The sequence below is a fragment of the Oryctolagus cuniculus genome, chromosome X, assembly GCF_964237555.1.
Source record: "Oryctolagus cuniculus chromosome X, mOryCun1.1, whole genome shotgun sequence".
Lineage (NCBI taxonomy): Eukaryota > Metazoa > Chordata > Mammalia > Lagomorpha > Leporidae > Oryctolagus > Oryctolagus cuniculus.
The window spans coordinates 133,940,323-133,964,068 of record NC_091453.1 but is presented as its reverse complement, the minus strand read 5'-3'; the positions used below and the strand labels follow the sequence as shown (position 1 = coordinate 133,964,068).

The window sequence follows — 23,746 nt, the reverse complement described above, 5'->3', positions numbered from 1 at the left end:
AATTTAAAAATTAGTCTACTATGAATTATTGAATTTTGAGTCCTGCCTGCCATTGGTTTGGCAAGGCCAGACCAAATGATTTCATGGGCCATAGATGCCCTGTAGGCTGGACATTCCCCATCCCTGATCTAGAGCATTAATGTTTGGGTTGAGGGTATTGGTTCTTGAAGCTCTTAGTATGGTTTCTTCTAGATGCTAAATATTTCAGATCAATGAATATATTTTGTGAGAGTGTTCTTTGTAGTTTTTACTTTTGCTTTTATTATACTTTTTGCCCTGTGATCTGGAGCTAGATTACCTAAATTTAAATCTCAACTCTGAAACTTAACTATCATGTGACCCTGGTGAAATTGGTGTTTTAGTTGTACTATCCTTAATAACCTATTGGTACCAGCCTTATTAATACTATCCTTAAAATAGGGATAATAATATCCACCTTCAATGTTTGTTATAAAGCACTTGTGTTTGGCATATAGTTCAGGTTTAATAAATGTTGGGGGGCTGGCACTGTGGCATAGTGGGTAAAAGCTGCCACCTACAGTGCTGGCATCCCATATATCCCATATAACCCATATGGGTGCTGGTTCGAGTCCCAGCTGCTCCACTTCCAATCCAGCTCTCTGCTATGGCCTTGGAAAGCAGTAGAAGATGGCTCAAGTCCTTGGGCCCCTGAACCCATGTAGGAGACCTGGAGGAAGTTCCTGGCTCCAGGCTTTGGATCAGCACAGCTTTGGCCATTGCAACCATCTGGGGAGTGAACCAGCAGATGGAAGACCTCTCTCTCTTGCTCTGCCTCTCCTTCTCTCTCTCTGTAACTCTGACTTTCAAATAAATAAATAAATCTTTTTCTTCTTTATTTTTGACAGGCATAGTGGACAATGAGAGAGAGAGACAGAGAGAAAGGTCTTCCTTTTGCCGTTGGTTCACCCTCCAATGGCCACCATGGCTGGTGCGCTGCGGCCGGCGCACCATGCTGATCCCAAGCCAGGAGCCAGGTGCTTCTCCTGGTCTCCCATGTGGGTGCAGGGCCCAAGGACCTGGGCCAACCTCCACTGCACTCCCGGGCCATAGCAGAGAGCTGGCCTGGAAGAGGGACAACCGGGACAGAATCCGGTGCCCCGACCAGGACTAGAACCCGGTGTGCCGGCGCCGCAAGGCGGAGGATTAGCCTATTGAGCCACGGCGCCGGCCAAATAAATAAATCTTTTAAAAAATGTTGGTTACTATTACTAAAATAATTGCTCATTTTTCTGATTTAAAAAACAGGCTTTGTCTATCAACCTTTTTCCTTTCTGAGTACTTGGTATCCATTGATTTTACCTTGTCTTTACTTATGTCATCCATTGTCACCCATTTTAATTGCTACTGTCGTGCTCTTTCCTATTATAGGACCTTGAAGCATACTCTTCTCCCTGTCTATAATGTTTTTCCTTTCTCTGTTTGCCTAGTCACCTCCTATTTGTTCTTTTTTTTTTTTTTTTGAAAGCAGAGAGAGAGAGAGAGAGAGAGAATCTTCTACCACTTGGTTCACTCCCCAAATAGTTGAAACAGTTAGGGTTGGTCCAAGATGAAGCCAGGAGCAGGAACTCCATCTGGGTCTTCCATGTGGGTGAAAGGGGCCCAAGTAATTGTGCCATGTTCCACTGCTTTCCTAGGTGGATTAGCAGGGAGCTGGATCACAAGTAGAGCAGCTGGGAGTTGAAGTGTTTTAAGTGGAAGCTTAATGTGCTGGGCCATGACACTAGCCCCATCTATTTTGTTTTTTAAACATAAAGGCATAGTGGCATGGACTATATCAGAGTTTTTTATTATTTTACACCCAGATCTTAGTACAGTGCCTGGCATACAGTAGAGCACTCATTGAAGTTTGGTGCATAAATGAATGTCAGCTGGCCTGAATCTGGAATCTCAGCTTATTCAGATATTCATTTTTATATTAATTTATATCTTGGCATTTTGTCTGTCTATTCTGTCTGCTGGTTCTACAAGTTTCAACAAATATTCATTAAACACATACACATATTTGGCTCTGTGCTAGAGGCTTGAAAAACAAATATGAAAGGTTAAGTTGTATGCTCTGAAGAACCTACTTGATTATTGGAGGGCACAAATATTCAAAGTGAGAAGGTATAATCCAGATTAATGGGATACTTGAGGCTGTACCAGATCAACTGGGCATATTGGACAGAAGGAAAAGGAGAGTGCAAATTTACCTGGGAAAGACAGTGCAAGATTCACAGAGGAGGCAATATCTATTGAGTAAAAAATGATGAGTAGCACTCACCCAAATAAACAAATGGAATAGAGCATCCATGGCTAAAAAAGAATTCCAGGGATTTTCCTTCTGTTGATTTAGACTTCTACATACCATTTTCTTTACTGCCTTTTTGGACATTAGACTAATACTGTTGTTCTGTAATAACCATAATCCTGCAGTTTCTCAGTTTGCAATGCATACACATTACATTTTGTTGTTTCTTCTTGCTCTTTTTCGCCTCTGTCCTGGATTTCCGTTGCACACACATTTTGGTTCTTCTTTGTAATGTGCGTTGTCTTTAACTCTTTATCTACATAAGGTATTCATTCCTAATGGCTCATTTGTTTTTAGTGCTTACTGTACTTATTACTACTGCATCGAGATTCTGGGTTGAAGATACTTACCTGGGGTGGATGGTATGTGATAGATATACATTCAAGAAAGTGGTAGAATGGGAGAATTTCAGTTCTAGCAAACCTCGAGAAAGCATCATAAATAGAAACGTCAGTGAGGGGACTCCAGAGGAGCACTGAAATGGCAGGCAGGCGAACCCAGGGTTTAAAGAAAACGCAGCATTATGGACCTGTCTCCTCTTCTTCCCGCGCCTATGTTTCTAAATCTGTTCAATGAAAGCTATTAAACACACATATTGCACACACACAGCGGGCGAGATCCCCGAGCACGCTAGGCACTCACCCCTGACGGCCGGAAGGAGCGGGGCGGAGCGTCAAGACTCGCAGCTGTGCTCCAGCAGATTGGGGGAGGGGTGCGCGGAGCCGACAGTTTCGGATGAAAAGGCAAAAGGTGGGTGCAAAGCTGCCTTGTAAGCCCCCACCCCTTACTTGCATTTCCGTCCGCTCTGCGGAGTTGGCAGTCGCGGCCTGCAACACAGGTGGGTCCCGCCCCATGGGTCGGTGAAAGGGTATTCCCAGTGGGTGGGATGAATGGATTTGCCCAGGTGCTCGCTTTTAGGCCTTACGCAGTGAGTGGCCGCGGCTGCCACCCGGGCTTCTTGGCCCCGGGGCTGTGGTACTCACGTTAGCCTGGAGGAGGGAGAAGGCCACTCCTGCTTTGCCGCAGGGCTGTCGTCACAGTTTGTGCCAGTTTCGCGACAGAGTTCGCCTGGAGATCAGCGCGGGGCCAGATGGGCCTAGCGCTCCGGAAGAGCTGGAGCAAGCTCGCTCTCATTGACTGACATCCAGCATACATTGTCTCAAACTCTGTCGGATTTTCCAGCCCTGGGTCTGTCACTAACTTGCTGTGCAGCTTTCAGAGTCCCTTGAATTTCCTGCCTCACTTTGCTTAGCAGTGGAGAGGATAATGGTACTCGGCTCGCGGGGCAACACTGATTTTCTTTCCTTCTCAAATCCACTGATGTTCTTGCCGATTTTACACTTTGCGCCTCCAGAGCAAGACACAGTAGGACACTGGGGAAATTTGGCTAGCAAGCTCTCATTCTAAAAACAACTCTAAAAACATTTTAATACTACTCACTGCATTGAGAACTAGGAATGACATTCATTCGATGCATTAATTGAATGTTAACTCTGAATAAAGCTCTATTAGAGATTTTAACCAGATGATTGCCCAAAATATTGTGTGGCAAATGAACATAATACACTGATGGCAAAAAGTCTCATGCTGAAAGAATTGCGTAACTTAAGTCAATAAACCTGAAAAGAAACCTTTACCTCTCCTACTTAGAAATACTTTCATAATCTACTCCCAGCCAACAACAGTCTTATAGCTTGCTATTGGCTATAGCAGGGTACACTGTAGTAAATATTACATACACTTTATTTATGGTACATTATTTATTTATGGTACATTAACTCAAGAACAAAGGCAAACAACAATTATAAACTTTATAAACCAACACTATGCTGTCAACTTCCAATTCCTCCTTAAATAACTAGCAAAATAATGATAATGATTGTGTGTTTTTCAAATTACTATAATTTTTACAACCCCTGAGAGGTAAATATCATTATTTATCACAATTGATGGAACTAGGACATAAGCCTCAGCCATTTTAGCTCCTTGCCTGAGAGCAGTTAAAATTCCCCAAGGGACCCCTTTACCTCTACATTCTTCAAGAAACCGGCTCAGTCCCATGCTCTTTATTCTCCACCCCACCTTCTACATTCTTTTCCAACTACCTAGTCCATGGAGAGGAAGGTTGAAAAGTGTTGGAAAAAACCTATGAGAAGTAGCTCAGCTCCCCTTACCTCCCTCCCTCTGACCCTTAACCCACCCTAAAGTATATAAGACCCAGCCGGCTGGAGAATTATGCTCTGTGTGCACAGCATTAGTTAGCTACCTCATAACTACTACTAATGTTTACTGGGGTGATTGAGTCTGGGGATTCTTTAGTGTGCTCCACCCAGTTCTTTATTTCTTAGGAGTGTGGACTGTGATGGATCACTTCCTTGTTTTGGTGTCTGTGTTAGGAACCACAAGTAGTTCTGTATCCCTGCTTGTCAACTCCAGGCCCAGCAATAAAGTATCCAAAATGATCACTTGGTGCCTACGATGTTTCTGGAAGCTGTGTTTTTTGCCTGCCAGGGCTGTGGGGAGGGGACTTCTGGATTAATAAAACTCTTTGGTGAGAAGATTCTCTTCTTGTTTGGAGCCAAACTGAACATAGGCCCACCAGCTGGGCACAGCCATGACCCTCTTTCTACAGCCTCTAAGGCTGTCCACCTCCATGCTCCTATGGACTGTATACCTACTACCCTCCACCATTCACTGCCTGGTGTAAAGTTTTACAGAATAAAAGGCTCTTGGAAAAACCCAGCCTGTGCCACACCTGCAGGCATTAGACAAGGAGTAGCTAAGGTGGATATTTTTCTGAGTGAGGGGAGAGCCTGCTGATTCCCCAAGTGTTCTGAAAAATGAGAGGGAATTTGTGTCTGGGCACCTGCTGCACTGACCTTAGGGTGAGTTTAAGACTGGCTGTCTGGCAGGACCAGTGTGACTTCTTTGTTTAGCCATATTTGGACTCTACTTGCTCATCTATTGTTTGCTCTATTCATCATATTTATTCAGTCACTCCAAAGACAATCAATGGATGCCTACTCTGTGCCAGGATGCTGATCTACTCATTGCAACTGGCAGCATAGGACTACATCATTGACCACAATGTTCAACAAGTAAAAAGTAGAAAAGCCACTGTTCCACAGGAATATAGACAAGGCTAAAAAATAATAATCAAATCATAAGATGTCAGTTTCATTCTTTTTTTTAAAAAATTATTAATACAAAGGGGACAGATTTCATGTATTTCAATTTTAGCACATTTCCATCATCTCAATGACATCCCCATCGTCCATTTGCAATAAAATCCCATTAACAACCCTGGCAGCAGGCAACCACTACTGCTTTCTTTCTCTCTGGATTTATGTATTGTCGACATTCCATGTAAGTGGAATCATATGCTCTGAGGCCTCATGTGTCTAGGTTCTTACACTTACCATAACATTTCCCAGGATTATCCATTCTGTAGCATGAATCAGCATTCCCTTCATTTTCGTGGCTGGATAACATTCCATTGTATCACTGTACTATATTTTCTTTATTGAATCATTAGTGGATGGACATTTGAATTGTTTCTACCTCTCAGCTGTTGCCGATGGCACTGCTATGAACATTTGTGTACACATTTTTGTTTGAACACCTGTTTTCAGTTCTTTTGAGAATGCACCTACAAATCGAATTGCTTGGTCATATTTTAATTGAATGTTTAAGTTTTTGACAAACTGTTTTCTAAATGTATTGCACCATTTTACATTCATTATATTCACATGAGACACCAGCAATGTATAGCAATTCTAATTTCTCCATATCCTCACCAGTACTTGTTGTTTCCCCTTTTTTAAAAGATTGTAGCTATCTCTGTAGATGTGAAGTAGTATGCCATTATGGTTTGCAATTGCATTTTCCAGGTCACTAGCTAAGTATCTTTTCATGTGTTTGTTGGGAATTTGTATGTATCACTTGGAAAAATATCTACTTGTTTATTTTGTTCACTTTTCAATGGGTTATTTGCCTCTTTATTTCTGAGATACAAGAGTCCTTTATATACTCTGGATACAAGTCCTTTATTGGTTATATGGTTTGAAACTATTTTCTTTCAATCTCTGTCTGGTATTTTCATTTTCTCAGTGGTGTGTTTTGAAAGGCAAAGGTCTTGAATTTGGTTGAAGTCCAATTTATCATTTTCTTTTGCAGACTATGTTTTTGGTTTTTTATCTAAGAATTCTTTTCTTAATCAAAGATCATGAAAGTTTTGTCCTATGATTTCTTCTAAAAGGCTTATAGTTTTACCTCTTTCATTTATATCTCTGATCCATATTGAGTTACTTTTGTGCATAATGTTGTGTTATTTAACGAACAGAATTCATCTTTTTGAAAAGGATATTCAATTTCCCATTATCATTTATTGAGAGAATATAATTTTCCTATTGAACTGCCTTGGAACCATTTTTGAAAACCAATATATATACATTATATATATATATAGTTTCATATATAGATTTCATATACATATAGATTTATATATATAGATGTATATATTGGTTATATATAAAATATGTATGGGTTTATATCTTAACTCTCAACTGCGTTCCATTTGTCTATATTTCTATCCTTATGCCAGTCTCATACTGTGTTGACTTTCTAATAAGTCTTTACGTTGGGAAGTATGAGGTTTTTGTTTTTTTTTCTTTATTTGAAGGGCAAATTTATATATAGAGAGAGATGGAGATTGTATTAAATCTACCTTGGGAGAGCTGCAATTTAACAATGTTAAAATTTTCAGTACAATGAACGTTAAGTGCCTCTCCATTTATTTAGATACTTAGTTCCCTCAACAGTGTTTTGTAGTTTCATTGTGAAAATCTTTCACTTATTAAACTTATTCTTAAGTATTTTGCTTTGAGGCTATTGTGAATTATTTTCATAATTTCACTTTCTGATCTTTCTATGTATAGAGAAATATGAATGTGTATTTATTTTGTATCTATGACATTGCTGAATAGAACTATTAGTTCATGTGTATGAGTTTGTGTGTGTATTTATTAATATTTTCTCATACAAGGTTACATAAAAGTAGATTTAGTTTTTTTCCTCTTGATTTGTATACTTTTTACTTCTTTTTACTGCCTACTTCTCTGGTACAATGCTGAATAAAAATGGCAACAGTGAACAACTTTGTTACCGCTCTTGATCTTAGGTGAAAACATTCAATCTTTCATCATTAAATATTTTGAGATTAGCTATGTGGTTTTTGCAGATGTCGTTCATCAGGTTGCCAAAGTTCTTTTTTGATAGTTGCTTGAGTTTTTCTTTTTTCATCATGCATGGGTATTGGATTTTGTCAGATGTTTTATCTGCAAGTATTGAAATGATCATGTGGTTTTTGTCCTTTTTCGACAGAACACATTATTAACTGATATCATAGTGTATTAAATTTAATAGTGTATTAAATTCATTTTGGGCTGTTAAATTGACAGTGTTTTCCTGAAATAAATCTTTCTTGGTCATGGTTGTAGAATCTTTTTTTTAAAATCAGTGAATTTGATTTGCTCATATTTTGTTGAAGATTTTCAAAAAAAATTGCTGAGAGAGAGAGAGAGAATGTCTTCCAGTTCACCTCCAAAATGTCTGTTATAGTTGGGACTGGGCTAAGCCAAAGCTGGGAGGTGGGAACTCAGTTGCATCTCCCACAGGGGTGGCAGGGATACAACTACTTGTGCATCACCTTCTGACCCCTCCAGGGTGCACATTAGCAGACAACTGGAATTGGGAGTGGAATCTGGACTCAAACTCAGGCACTCTGCCAATTGCTTGCTCATTGTTAAGGATTTTTGCATCTATATTCACAGGGGATATCGGAATGTAATTTTTATATGCCTTGCTTATCTTATTTGATGTCAGATACCAGCCTCACAAGATGAGTAGGGGAAAGCTTTTTTGTCAGATGTGCATATGTTTATGATTATTATAACTTATGGATAGATTTATTCTTTTATCATTATAAAATGTGCTTCTTTTGCTCTAACAACATTTTTCTTTTCTTTTTTCTTAGATATGGAGGCTTAGTTTTTCAGCTTTTATTTTATTTCTTTAAAATTTTATTTATATTTATTTGAGAAGTAGAGTTACAGACAGTGAGAGGGAGAGACAGAGAGAGAGGTCTTCCATCTGCTGGTTCACTCCCCAAATGGCTGCAATGGCCAGAGCTGGGCAGGTCCGAAGCCAGGAGCTTCTTCCAGGTCTCCCAAGCGGGTGCAGGGGCCCAAGCACTTGGGCCATCTTCCACTGCTTTCCCAGGCCAGAGCAGAGAGCTGGATCAAAAGTGGAGCAACCAGGACTCGAATATGGGATGCTAGCTTAGCAGCCAGAGGATTAACCTACTGTGCCATAGTGCCACCCCTTCAACAACATTTTTTTAAACTCTTTTTTGCCTGATATTAATCTAGACACTGTCTCTTATGTTTGCCCTTTGCATGTGTAAGTTTCTTCATCCTTTCATTCTTTTAACCTATTTATATCTTCATATCTATAGTGTGCCATTGTAGATGGCATTTCCTTAGAGTCTATTATTTTATCGCATCTTGCAGCTCCTATTGATTGGAATCTTTGTTCATTTACATTTATTTTAATTTAATTAAAGATATGATTGGATTTACAGATGACCTTTTTCTACTCATTTATTTGTCCTTCTGTTCACCCCTTACTACCTTTTTTCTGGATACAGAATTATTGGTTGACAGTTTTATTTTGTATAACATTCTTCTGTTCCAGTGTCATCTGACTTACCTGCAGTGTGTGACCACTGATGCCTATATTCAGTCATCTTCATTGTTATTATTCTTTTACTTTTAAGGTTAGCTTCCTTGGGGTTACTACTGGGCAACATATTAGGGGCCATCCAGTGATTGTTTGGATGTTGTGCATAAATGCCTTGTGCCAATGAGGGTTCTACTCCCTGCCGGGACTATCTATGTGTGTACAGGGGGACACATTTAAGATTCAGGCAGGTTAGAAATCAGCCCTAGCTATCACATTCTGCCTGTGCAACACCTCACATTTAACAAGGGACTAGTGGATAACTGAGGACACTTCCTAGTTTCTCCTGAGTGTCTGAGTGTGTGTACAGACTTGTAGAGCCCCCAGGAATATATGGGACCTTATGGAAATCCAGTATAGCTATTTCATTCCCTAGATTCCCTTTTAAAATTTTTTTCTCTCACTTGGTTCAACCAATACTGCAACTTCTGGCAGCTGATATTGGTCTTTCCCAACTGATTGCCACCAAGTATGCCATAGAGTTTTTGACAATGCCTCTAAGAATTTTCCTCCTAGATCTCAAAATCAAGCTGTCCTTATCACAATTAGTCCCTATGGCTTCTTTAACATGGAGCTATGGGTAATATGGCAGTGGCCCAATATTAAATTGCCACAGAGCCAACTCCCATTACTGAAGTTCAATAGCTCTTCTCAAATAAGCACTTCTCATTTTTAAAGAATTTTCCCTGATCAATTTCTAGAAATCTGAAATGGTTTTAATATTCCTGCTATATTTATTGTTGCTTTTGGAGCAAGAATTTGCAAAGATCTCCACTCTGCCATTCTGTAAGTCCTTCTCCATTACCAGTGTAACTTGCCTAGTAGTCATTTAACTTCCTCTAGTCATGTCTCTGTTCAAGGCCCTCCAAAGCAAGTTATCCAAAGGCCTCCATTAGCTGGTTCCTTCCTACCTCTCCAACTATGTGCTCAGAACATTTTCTACACACACTCTGTAAACCACCCATAAGAATTACTGCATGAATGAATTCTATCTCAATAACTCTACTTATAAAATACTTAAGGATTCTTCAAATTGACCTGCTTCATCTTATCTTACATTTTCTTCAGCCCACAATACTTTTTTCTTTACCTTAATCTTCTATTGCCATATCAGATTTTACCTTCTCAGAAGTTCCCTATTCTGTGCTCCCATAGCATCCTTTGTATACCCCTCCCCCTTTGTGGCACTGTATTATAATTGCTTGTTTACATTTCTTTCCCCCTATTGGAATGTAAGTAAGTTACTTCATTCATTATATTTAGTGAACCCTTATTTTGTGCCAGGCCCTGTTCTAAGAGATAGGGAGATAGCAGTGAATGATGCAAATAAAGATCCCTGGTTTTATAGAGCTTATATCTAAATAGTGCTTTTCAAGTTCTCTGTGGTGCTATACCAAGTTTTAAAACTTCAAGTTCATTTCAAGTTCATGCTTTCATAAACCAATTAAAAATGTTGCAAGCCTCTCAAATTGCTGTAGACATTTCTAAATACTCCCTTCATAATAAAACATGTGCGGATTGACACCATGACCATTACTTTGAGTAGTACTGCTGTAGATACTGAAACAAACAATAAGCATAATAAATAAGGAGCTGGATTGGAAGTGGAGCAGCTGGGACCCAAACTGACACTCATATGGGATACTGGCACTGCAAGAGGCAGCTTAAACTGCTAAGCCACAATGCCAACCCCTAGGGAGATGATTAACAATTATGGGTTTAATTAATATGGTTAGCAATTCCTCTTGAGAAAGTACATTTGGCAAAGGCTTGAATGAGGTGAAGGTTAATCTGGGGGAGGAGTATTCCAGACAGCTAGGGATCATCCTTATAGAAAACCAGTGTGCGTGAAGCACAGTGAGCATGGGTGATTATGAGATGAAGAGGTCACCATGGAGCTCATTTTAATTGTGGTACAATATGCCATTGTATGATCACACTGCAATTCATCTACTGTCTCTTTGAAATTTATGTTGTTAAATATTTTACTGTGCTACACTTTCTTCATATATGAGAACTGCCTTCAATGTAAATCTTGTGGGGTATGATTCCCTCTTTTATTTATTAAATAATTTTTTAATTTATAAAAGAAAACAAATTTCATGTATTTCATATAAATAGTTTTAAGACCATAATGATACTTCCCACCCTCCCTCCTTTTCTTATTTTTTTTTAGTTTTTACAGTGGCATACTTTCAGTTTTCTTTATAATGACAAGCTTAGCCCTCCACCAAACAAAGAATTGAACAAGTAATAAGTAAAAAAAAAAAAAAAAAAAAACACTGTTTCTCAAGAGTATAGACAAGGGTTATAAACAATAATTGATATTCTGTTGTCTTTGCAATCCTAGGGTTGAACCAAAACAAAGCTGGGAGCCAAAAACTCCATCCGGTTCTCCCACATGGGTGTAAGGGGCCCAAGTGCTTGGGCCATCCTCTGCTGCCTTCCCAGGTGCATTAGCAGGAATCTTGATCAGAAGCAGAGCAGCCAGGACTCAAAAAGGCACTGGAATATGGAATGCAGTCACCCCAAACAGTAGCTTAACTTGCTGTACTCCAATGCCGCCCCTACCTCATTAATTTGTAAGCACTTAAGGATTGTGTGTTGCAGCTAAAGCATATAAGTACTGCTTTAGCCATATCCTACAAAGATTTTTTTCTGTCATCTTTTAAAGGTAATTTGATACTAATAAAAGACTATCTGACTTCTCTATATAAGCTACAAAGCATACTAATATTAAAAAAACCTGTAGATTAAACTCTCAATTCAAAAAAGTGTATGATGTCAGCTATTTGAACTTTCTTGGTGCAAAGTTTATGGCTTAGGCTTTTGGCCAATATATTAGTTTATCTTGAACATTAAGCAGAAAAATTGTTCTGTAATTGTTGGGTGCACTGACCTATTTATATCTATCTATCGGGTAAGCATATTAATTAAGTTTTTAAAATATGTGTTAATACTGAGCATGTTTCTTCATACCTCCAATTACAGAGATATTTATGTTGTAATTATTCTCTATGGTGCTGGGTTTGTTAATTTTTCCTTATAGTTTGCCAGTTATTTATTTATTATGTACATCAAATTAAAAAAGAATACATTCTTCTAAATTGGAAACCCTTTTACGTGATTCTCTTTATCTCTGGCAATGCTTTTACCTTAGAATCTATTTTATTTCACATTAAAATGTAGCCACTCAAATTTCTTTTGGTTAGTGTTTGGTAAGTATTTTCCCTCTTTTACATTTAATCGTTCTTTGCTTTATCTATTAATTTCACTTGTATATTTTTTAAGATTTATTTATTCGAGGACAGAGAGAGAGAGAGGGAGAGAGAGATTCCATTTGCTGGTTCACTCCCCAGATGGCCACAAATGCTGGAGCTGCACTGATCCAAAGCAGGAGCCAGGAGCCAGGAGCAAGGAACTTCTTCCTGGTCTCCCATGTGGGTGCAGGGAACCAAGGACTTGGACCATTCTCCACTGCTTTCCCAGGCCAAAGCAGATAGCTGAATGGAAAATGGAGCAGCCAGGACTTGAACCGGTGCCCATATGGGATGCCGGCACTGCAGGTGGCAGCTTTATCCAGTATGGCACAGTGCCAGCCCCAGTATATTTTCAAAAATTTATTTATTTGAGAGGCAGAGAAAGACACACACGCACACACACACACACAAACACATACACATACAGCTTCTATCTACTGCTCACTCTCCAAATTCCCATGATGGCCAAGGCTAGATCAGGGCCAAATCTGGGAGGTGGAAATGTAATCCACATCTCCCACATGAGTGGTAGAAACCAACTACTTGAGCCATCACCACAGCCTCCCAGAGTCTGCATTAGCAGGTAGCAGAAAATAGGAGCTGGAGTCAGGACTCAAACCCAGGTACTGTGGTGTGGGATGCAAGTATCTTAACTGCTGGGCTAAACAACCCACCCCAGATTTTTTTTAAATAAGTTTATGTGCAATAAGCCAGATATTGTGCTGCTTGATTTTTACCTGAGTTGAAAACATGCTCAGATAAAAATCTGAACATGTATATTTATAGCAGCTTTGTTCATAATTGTCAAAAACTTGGAATAAAACGAGATGCCCTTCAGTAGGTGAATGGATAAGCTATGGTACATCCAGACAATGGGATATTACTCAGCACTAAAAATAAGTGAGCTACCAAGCCATGAAAAGACATGGAGGAATATTAAATGTATATTTCTAAATTAAGGAAGCTAATCTAAAGACTATATAATGTATGATTCTAATTATATGACATTTTGGAAAAAAGCAACATCATGAAGACAATAGAGATCCCTGATTTCCAGATATTAGAGGATAGGGAAGGATGGATAGGTGGAGCACAGATGATTTTTGGAGCAGTGAAACTGCTGCATATGACACTAGAATCAAGGCTACAAAACATCATATATTTGTCAAAAACCACAAAATGTATAACACCAAGAGTGAGCCCTAATAAAAACTATGGACTTTGAGTGATAATGATGTACCAACTCAGATACAATAATTTTTTAGTGTACAATTTATTTTATTTTTCAACTCTTATTTAATAAATATATATTTCCAAAGTACAACTTTTGGATTATAGCGGCTTCCCCCCAACCCCATAACCTCCCTCCCACCCACAACCATCCCATCTCCTACTCCCTCTCCCATCCCATTCTTCATCAAGATTCATTTTCAATTATCTTTATATACAGAAGATCAACTTAGTGTATACTAAGTAAAGATTTCAACAGACTGCACCCACACAGACACACAAAGTATAGAGTACTGTTTGAGTAGTAGTTTTACCATTAATCCGCATAGTACAATACATTAAGGACAAAGATCCTACACGAGGAGTAAGTGCACAGTGACTCCTGTTGTTGATCTAACAACTGACACTCTTATTTATGACGTCAGTAATCACCCGAGGCTCTTGTCATGAGCTGCCAAGGCTATGGAAGCCTCTTGAGTTCACCAACTCTGATCTTATTTAGACAAGACCATATTCAAAGATACAATAATTTTAGCAAATGTACCTCTCTGAATGTTGATGGGGGAAGAGGTTGTGATTGTCTGGGGTATGCGGTGAATTTGCACTTTCTTCTCAATATAACTATGACACTAAACCAGCTGCAAAATACTGTCTATTAAAGAAAAAGCAAGGGAATCCTGAGAAACTGTCACAGCCAAGAGAAGCCTAAGGGACATGATGTCCAAACAGAATGTGATATCCTGAATGTGATCCTGAAACAGAAAAAAGGGCATTAGGAAAAATTTAAAGGCATCTGGCTTTCTAAATTGGTTCATTTAATTGTGAAAAAAATGCACCATGTTAATATAAAATGTTAATAATAGAAGAAATCTTGTGTAGAATATATTACTCTTTGTACTATCTCCCAATTTTTTTTTTTTTTTTTTTTTTGGACAGGCAGAGTGGACAGTGGGAGAGACAGACAGAGAGAAAGGTCTTCCTTTGCCCTTGGTTCACCCTCCAATGGCCGCCATGGCCGGCGCACCACGCTGATCCGATGGCAGGAGCCAGGTACTTATCCTGGTCTCCCATGGGGTGCAGGGCCCAAGTACTTGGGCCATCCTCCGCTGCCTTCCCGGGCCACTGCAGAGAGCTGGCCTGGAAGAAGGGCAACCGGGACAGAATCCGGCGCCCCCACCGGGACTAGAACCCGGTGTGCCGGTGCCGCAGGTGGAGGATTAGCCTAGTGAGCCGCGGCACCGGCCCCCAATTTTTCTTTAAGTCTGAAAACTGTTCTCAAATTTAAAAATTTAAAACAAAAATGTTTGTGTACAAAATCCCAAACAATCTATTAAAGAGCCACTAGAAGTAGTGAGTGAGTTTATCAAAGTCACAGGATACAAGGACAACTTACAAAAATTAGTTGTATTTCTACATATTACCAATGAAAAATTGGAAGTAGAAAAAATTTTAATAGTCACATTTAAATTAGTATTATAAACATGAAATAATTGAGGATGAATTTAACAAAATATTGGCAATACCTATACACTGAGAACTATAAGGCATCCCTGAGAGAAACTCAAAATGGTCTAAGTAAATGGAAAGATGTACCATATTCATGGCTCAGAAGTCTCAATATTGATTCTTTTTTAAATTTTTTAAAGATTTTGTTTATTTATTTGAGAGGTAGAGTTACGGTCAGAGAGAGGGAGAAACAGAAAGGTCTTTCATCCACTCCTCAAATGTCCACAATGGCCGAGCTACACTGATCCAAAGCCAGGAGCCAGGAGCTTCTTCCAGGTCTTCCATGCCCGTGCAGGGGCCCAAGGACTTGGGCCATCTTCTGTTGATTTCCCAGGCCTTAGCAGAGAACGAGATTGGAAGAGGTGGAGCTGGGACACAAACTGGCACCCATATGGGATGCCAGTGGCACAAGCTGAGGCTTAGCCAACTGTGCCATAGCACCAGCCCCTGAATATTGATTCTTAAGATGTGGATTCTCCCAGACTGATTTATAGATTTAATGCAACCCCAATTAAAGTCCTAGCAGCCTTTTTAATAGAAATTAACAAGTTGATTCTAAAATTTATGCAGAAAACCAAAGGATCTAGAATAGCCAAAACAATAAGGACAAAGTTGAAGGTATTTAAGCCTTGAAACTATTTTGTTAATTCTTGTATAAGGGGTGAGGTAAGGGTCCAATTTCATTCTTCTGCTTGTGAATAGGTAGTTTTCCCAGCACCATTAGTTGAATAGACTGTCCTTTCCCTGTTGTGTGTTCTTACCACCTCTGTCAAAAATTGGTTGACCATAGATATATGGGTTTATTTCTGGGCTTTTTGTCCAATTCCATTGGTTAATGCATCTGTTCGTATGCCAGAACTATGCTATTTTGATTACAACATATTTTGAAATTAGGTAGTGTTTTGAAATCAGATCTTGCTGTGTTCTTTATGCTCAATTATTTTTACTATTTGGAGTCTTTGTGGTTCCACACAAATTTTTAGGTTTTTTTCCTATTTCTGTGAAGATAAACATTGGAATTTTGCTAGGAATTATGTAGTCATTCAAAGCAAAAAATAACTGAAGGGCTTATGCTGTCTGGTTTTGGGACACTCTGTAAAGCTACAGTAATCAAGATAATGTGTAAAGATAAACACATACGTCAGTGGAACAGAATACATAGTCCAAAATTATCCATAACTATTGGGTAAGTTGATTTTCATTAAAAGTTTCAAACTAATTTAATGGAGAAAATATATATTTTTCAACAAATGGTGCTGATACAACTCGGTATCTGTATGGAAAGGAAGAAAAACCACGAGTCTCACCAGTTACCTCATACTGTACACAAAATGGATTATAGACAAAAATATAAAAGCTTAAAATATAAGTATGCTGGAAACATGTGTTTTTCTTGCTTAATGGCTCTGACTAGAATGTCCAGTACTACGTTAAATATAAGTGGTGAAAGTGGGCATTCTTGTATTTTCCCTGATCTTAGAGGAAAACTTTTCAGCTTTTCACCATCAAGTACAATGTTAGCTATGAACTTATCATAAATATATTCTTTATTGTGTTGGTGCACATTCTTTCCATATCTAATTTGTTGGGAGTTTTTTTTCTTTTTTATCATGAAAGGATGTTGAATTTTGTCAATTGCCTTTTTTTTCACCTATTGACATGATACAGTTTTATCTTTTATTCTGTTAATGTGGTGGGTATATCTTGTTCATTGATTTGTATATATTATATGATCCTTGCATTACAATGATAAGTCTCACTTGTTCATGCAGTGTGACCCCTTTTATATGCTGTTGAATTTTGTTTCCTAGTATTTTTGAGAGGTTTTACATCTACATTCATTGGGGACTTTGGCATATAACTTTCTTTTCTCGTGGTGTCTTGTCTTACTTTGATTCCAGGGCAATGCTGGCTTTTATAAAATGTGTTTGGAAGTTTGCTTTGCAATTTTTGGAAAAACTTGAGAACTATTGGTATAAGTTCTTCTTTAAACATTTGGTAAATTCAACAGAGAAGATATCAGATCCCAGACTTTTCTTTGATGGGAGAGTTTTTGTTTCTGATGCAGCTTCCTTACTTGTATTTTATCTGTTCATATTTTTGTGTCTTTCATGATTTATTCTTTGTTGGTTGTATGTGTGTAGGAACATGTTAATTTCTTCTAGATTATCCAATTTGTTGGTGTAAAATGATTAAATGTAGTATGCATTTATATGCACACCACATTTTCACATTTTCTTTATCCATTCATATGATGATGGACATATTGGTTGGTTCCATATTTTGTCAACAGTGCTGCTATAAACATGATGGTGCAGGTATCTCTTTGATACAAAGTGTTCATGTCTTTTGAGTATATACCTAGTAGTGGGATTGCAGGGTTAAATGGCAAGTAATTTACATTCCCACCAACGGTGTATAAGTATTCACCTTTCTGCATGTCCTTGCCAGAATTCGTTCCTCTCTGTCTTTTGGATTTTAGCCATTCTGACAGGGACAAGTTTATAAAAGTTGCGGTTCTTTGTGGATGTTTAGGAGAGACTTTTCCTTTCTTTGTAGTAACCATAAAGAGATTGAAGTTGATCTCTGTGTTATTTGCTGTTACTAGAATTTCTAACTAGCCACTGCTTAGGCACTTCTGATTATCCTGCAACCTGTGATTGTTGGATCTTGATTTGATTTAATTTAATTCACTCAAAAACATATTGAGTCCTTAGTATATATTTCACTCTGTAAGAGTTACAAAGAAATTTTTTCTTTAAACTCATGGATTTTATAGTCTAGCTGCAGAATCAAACCCTACACACTTCAATTAGGAAGAAAATTCAAATCAAGACAATACTAACATCTTTGGTTCAATAATATGGGTTATTGACCATCAGGTTGTAGAAAAACTATGTAGGCCAGATGAGATTATTTGAATGAACAGGATTTTAAATGGTCTTTGAAAAATCACAGAGAGTATAGAGATTGGCATGACATTCCAAGGTCAAATATTATGATCAATACTGTGATCAGTACCATTGACACCTTCTGACTAGAACAGTCTATCTCCTTTAATTATATATACCTATTCTTTCAGTATATGCCTCAATCCATACAGAAGGGAAGTCTGGCATGTAAGTCCTGGCCCATTCACAGGGAAATCATGAACCATTCAATTTAACTAACAGTGGCCATCTCTTATTTGGTTGTCAGGATCTCCTGTTGTACATCTGCATTATCCTTCATATTGAAGACTAATTGTAACCTTCTATTTCTCCTGACTCTAGACTTATTTTTTCCATATTAATGGTCCTCCTTGGACTATCTCTAATGGGTTCTTTCCTGGTTTTGGCAGTGCTCACAGCTTTCCTGCCTGGACATTGGTATTAATTCTCCCTGGATTGTAATACCTGCCTCTCAGGAAACCTATCCTTGAAACCATTATTGTGGTAGCACTATGGTGCCTTTGGAAGAGATAATGGTACCCCAGTAAATATTATATCTGGAAGTATGGCCCTGAGAAAAGAAACTTTCTCTCTTCATATTAAGAGTGCTATGTGGGGCCGGCGCCGCGGCTCACTAGGCTAATCCTCTGCCTTGCGGCACTGGCACACTGGGTTCTAGTCCCGGTCGGGGCACCGGAGTCTGTCCCGGTTGCCCCTCTTCCAGGCCAGCTCTCTGCTGTGGCCAGGGAGTGCATTGGAGGATGGCCCAAGTGCTTGGGCCCTGCACCCCATGGGAGACCAGGATAAGTACCTGGCTCCTGCCATCGGATCAGCGCGGTGCACCGGCCGCAGCGCACCAACCGCGGCGGCCATTGGAGGGTGAACCAACGGCAAAGGAAGACCTTTCTCTCTGTCTCTCTCACTGTCCACTCTGCCTGTCAAAAAAAAAAAAAAAAGAGTGCTATGTGATCAGTGGTCTAACAGAACCCAAGAGTATGATTGCCAACCTTGAAGTCATATTTTCTTTCTAGATATTCATCATAAACTCCCCAGTTAAATGGTCTCTGGAGTCCCAAAAGAGCCCAAGGCATTCAGGGCTCCATTCATTTATACCCTATCTTATCACACAATATCTATGCATCTGAGCAAGGTTCCTCTCCAACATAAATAGTGCAGGAGACCCTTACATGGTTGATGGAGCATCTAGACCATACTGTTACTACCAACTCTCAGCAGCCAAAGACCACCCCTAGAATACAGGTGGATGGTTCCCATTATGAGGCCAATTACTTTAGGGTCACAAGGCACCCTCTCCAGTGAGCATTAGTGTTAATAAATTTAATTAAGAGGTAACAGCAAATCAAAACCTGTGCTCAGAAAAACATAGCACGCATTCACAAAAACATTACTTGGTACCTGGAAATAGAATGTGTGGTTGAAATTAGTATGGGATTATGAGTTGGAGGAGCTACACTTACAATGCCACTAAGTCTTGATGGTCTAAGAACAAGCCTGAATTTTCTGCCTATATCACAATGCCACCTCAGTGTGCCTCAGTGATCCCTGGAAGAAGTCTCCTTAAGACATTTGGTAGCACTGCATTCCACAAGGTATTGTGTAGCATATGGAAACGTGAAGTCCCTGCACTAGTACAAAGGACACACCAGGAAGCTCAAAGAGCAGCGGCACTCCTCTTGACCATAGACCACCCTTGTATGACATCAGCTTTACCTCAACCTGTCCTGTCCTACCTTCCAGTACTGCAAGTCACCAAATGCTGCAGTTGTCCCTGCTTTCAGAAACTATTTTCTTTATTTTAAAATATTTATTTATTATTTATTTGAAAGAGAAATCTTTCATTGGTTGGCCCACTCATCAAATGGCCTCAACAGCTATGGCTTGGCCAGGCTCAAGCCAGGAGCCAGTATTTTTATCCAGGTCTCCCACATGGGTAGCAAAGGCCCAAGCACTTAGACCATTTTCTGTTGCATTCCCAGGATCACTAACAGGAAGCTGGATTGAAAGCAGAATAGCTGGGACTCTAACCAGTGCTCTGATATAGGATACATAAGTTCAGAAGCAGAAGATTAGTCCATTGAGCAACAATGCCAGGCCCAGATCCTAAATTCTTTAAGCTCTTATTTATCTCACAGAAAACTCTAAACACTAAATAAAGTATATGTAACAGTATTCATTCTCCTTTCATGTAAAAAATACGGAATTCTGCTCAGTTAATTATTATCCTCCATTTCTGGTTTTTATCTTCACTGTTGTTTTCTCCTATAATGTTTTTAGATACTTTGTCTTTTCTTTTTGGATTGAATTTTTGTCCCTTCTTACTATGGGACTACCTCTCTATTCTGATAGAATTTTAAATCCACTTAAGCTAAGCTGTTCATGTTCCGATACCTTAAATCTTGCCACCTCGATGCTACTGATGATCCATTTTGACCTTCTTCAGGATCTGTAAGTAACAAAGCCATTGATGGTGAAGCATATGTGGTGACTAGAAAAGAAGCTGATAACTGTCCACAGTTGGGCTGAATATAGCTTGCAGATGTGTTTTGGGCCCATAATATTTGGATTACCCCTACAAAGTTGAAGGTAGTCATTGTGATGTCTACCAAAAAAATACCTGTAAAATATCTGAGGTAAATGACCAATTGTGTAAATGTGATGTAAATGCCCAGCTGTGTTAATGCACACTTCCCATGGACTGCTCCCAACTACTGAATGAATATAGCCAGAATACTAATTACAGTCTATTCCTTGGAGAATCAGTTTCCTCTAACAGACACGTTTGCCTTGAGGACTGCCCAACAGCCTTGCTAAAACCTTCTTAGAACTTCAATGCAATCTAAAACCTTGCTTTCTTCCACTAAAGATCAAGCAACATGAGACCTGTCTGGCAATATCAGCTGGGGCTTGAGTGGTGACTATTAGTTTTGGACACATCAGTTTACTCTTCTCTCCACAACTCATCATCTCTTATACTTGACTTATGTTACTTGCATAGCCCTTGTGGTCATTTAATTATGAGACCTTAAGGGAGGGAGGGAGGAAGGAAATATCACTCTATTCTTAAAATTGTATCTATGAACTATATTGAATCTGTTAAAATAAATAAATAAATTTTTCAGAGAGAGAGAGAAAGAGAGAAATCTTCCATCCATTGTTGCACACCTGAAATGGCAACAATATCCAGGGCTAGGCCAAGCTGAAACTGAGAGCCTGGAACTCCATCTGGGTCTCCCATGTAGGATGGCAGGGGCCCAACTACTCAGGTCATCTTCCTCTACCTTCCCAGGTGCATTAGCAGAGAGTTGGACTGAGGAGTGGAGTAACTGGGACTAAAACCGGTGCTTATATGGGATGCTGGCAATACAGGCAACAGCTTAACCTGCTGTACCACAACACCAGCCCCAGGACCATTTTTTTAAATTTATGTGATCCAATATATTATTTTGTTAGTCATTATACCAGGTACTAGTAGCAATGGAAAGTAGTGTAGACCTTGTTCTATTTGGAGTTTTTTCCTGCAATAAGGCAAGCAGATATTAGCCAAATAATCACATAAATAAATACAAATAAACACATGATTATAAGTTGTAATAAGTGCATTGAAGAAAAAGAAAAGAGATCTGTGAGAAATTAGCAAAGGTATTGATCATCTCTTATTTTCTATATCTATACTGATTTTCTTGGTACTCTCATCCAGTCCAGTTTTTATAAATTAGCTCATAAGGCCCTATATGATATGACCCACCCACCCCCAACTGTCTTACTTTATCTGCTATTATTCTGCTTCTCACTTACTGAGCTTCATCCATAATGGCTTCTTTGCTGTTCTTTGGCCACAACAGACACAATCACAGCTTTGAGCTTTCGCACCAGGTGTCCTCTCTGCCTAGCTTACTTTACCCCTGATATCATCATAACTTATTTCACCTTTGATCAAATATCTTCATTCTCATGTTTAAAGTAAAACTTCAGCAAACATTTTTATCCTATTGCCTTTTTCATAGCTTGTATTACCTTATAATACATGATATAATTTACTGATTGTTTTTTAATTATCTACCTTCTTCCACTGAAAAGTAAGCTTTATGAAAGCAGGACTTTAAAAAAAAGATTTATTTATTATTTGGAAGGCAAAGTGACAGAGAGGGAGACACAGAAAGAGGGAGAAATATTCCATGTGTTGGTTCACTCCCCAAATGGTTACAAAAGCCAGGCTGAAGCCAGGAGCCAGAAACTCCATCTAGTTCTCCATGTGAGTGGCGGGAGCCCAAGAACTTGGATCATCTTCTGTACTTTCCCAGGTACTATAGCAGGGAGCAGGATCAGCAAAAGAACAGCCAAGCCTAAAACAGTCACTGCTATATGGGATGCTGGCATTGCAAGCAACAGTTTAGTCCACTAAACCAGAGCAGCAGCCTTCAAAGCAAGATTTTTTTTGTTTCCTTTATTCACTGATAAATTCCAAGTAATATGAGTGCCTGGCACAAATTGGTCCCCAAAATATTTATTAAACTGATTAATTGGTTAGTTAATAAGGGTTTCAAGGAAGGTTTTTTTCAATGATTTGGTATTTAATCTGAGACATGAAGAATAAGCAAGAATTAAGGGGAGGGCATGGTAGGCTGAGGGGACAGTATATATGACAGCCCTGAGATGGTGAGACTAAATAGATGGACATGATTATGTGAAGCTTGGAGTGTCATTGTAAACCATGACTCAACTCTTTTGCCTGTCCTCAAGGAGCTCATGGCAAATAGCAATAAAAATAAACATGTTGTAAGTGTACTAATAAGGGTATGCACAGAGACCTCCTAATTCTTCATTCGAGAGTTGAAGATATTTTATAGAGAGATGACACTTGATCTAGGTCTCAAGCAGGATACTGACATGATGAAAGTGTTTTTTTAACTTTTATTTAATAAATGTAAATTTCCAAATAAAGCTTTTGGATTACAATGGCTTTTTCCACCCATAACTTCCCTCTCACCCACAACCCTCCCCTCACCCGCTCCCTCTCCCATCCCATTCACATCAGGATTCATTTTCAATTATCTTTATATACAGAAGATCAATTTAGTATATATTAAGTAAAGATTTCAACAGTTTGCACCCACACAAAAACACAAAGTGTAAAGTACTGTTTCAGTACTAGTTATAGCATTAATTCACATTGCACAACACATTAAGGACAGAGATCCTACATGAGGAGTAAGTGCACAGTGACTCCTGTTGTTGACTTAACAAATTGACACTCTTGTTTATGCCATCAGTAATCACCCTAGGCTCTAGTCATGAGTTGCCAAGGATAGGGAAGCCTTTTGAGTTCACTAACTCTGATCTTATTTTGACAAGGTCATAGTCAAAGTGGAAGTTCTCTCCTCCCTTCAGAGAAAGGTGCCTCCTTCTTTGATGGCCAGTTCTTTCCACTGGGATCTCACTCACAGACATCTTTCATATAGGTCCTTTTTTTGCCAGAGTGTCTTGGCTTTCCATGCCTAAAATACTCTCATGGACTCTTCAACCAGATCTGAATGCCTTAAGGGCTGATTCTGAGGCCAGAGTGCTGTTTAGGACATCTGCCCTTTTACGAGTCTGCTGTGTATCTCGCTTCCCATGTTGGATTGTTCTCTCCTTTTTAATTCTATCAGCTAGTATTAGCAGACATTAGTCTTATTTATCTGATCCCTTTG

General features: G+C 39.0%; 2 protein-coding genes across 15 annotated transcripts in view; one reads left to right on the top strand and one right to left on the bottom strand.

Annotated features, from left to right (window-relative positions):
• The window catches only part of SPRY3 (sprouty RTK signaling antagonist 3), a 136,890-nt gene extending 133,472 nt beyond the window's left edge, over positions 1-3,418 (bottom strand). Inside the window, exon 1 of one of the 2 annotated variants that reach the window (XM_070066883.1) lies at positions 3,295-3,418. The gene's annotated coding sequence lies outside the window, so the exon portion shown is untranslated. Of the gene's footprint in view, positions 1-2,953 lie in introns of both variants that reach the window. The other variant, XM_017338148.3, reaches the window with a different exon arrangement.
• TMLHE (trimethyllysine hydroxylase, epsilon) overlaps positions 2,926-23,746 on the top strand; it is a 96,726-nt gene continuing 75,905 nt past the window's right edge. For 4 of the 13 annotated variants that reach the window (XM_008249467.4, XM_070066876.1, XM_008249465.4 and 1 more), the window contains exon 1: positions 2,926-3,061. In XM_008249467.4, the coding sequence (XP_008247689.1) occupies positions 3,047-3,061 (15 nt within the window). In that variant the 5' untranslated portion in view covers positions 2,926-3,046. Of the gene's footprint in view, positions 3,150-23,746 lie in introns of all 13 variants that reach the window. The other 9 variants (XM_070066881.1, XM_070066877.1, XM_008249466.4 and 6 more) reach the window with 4 other exon arrangements.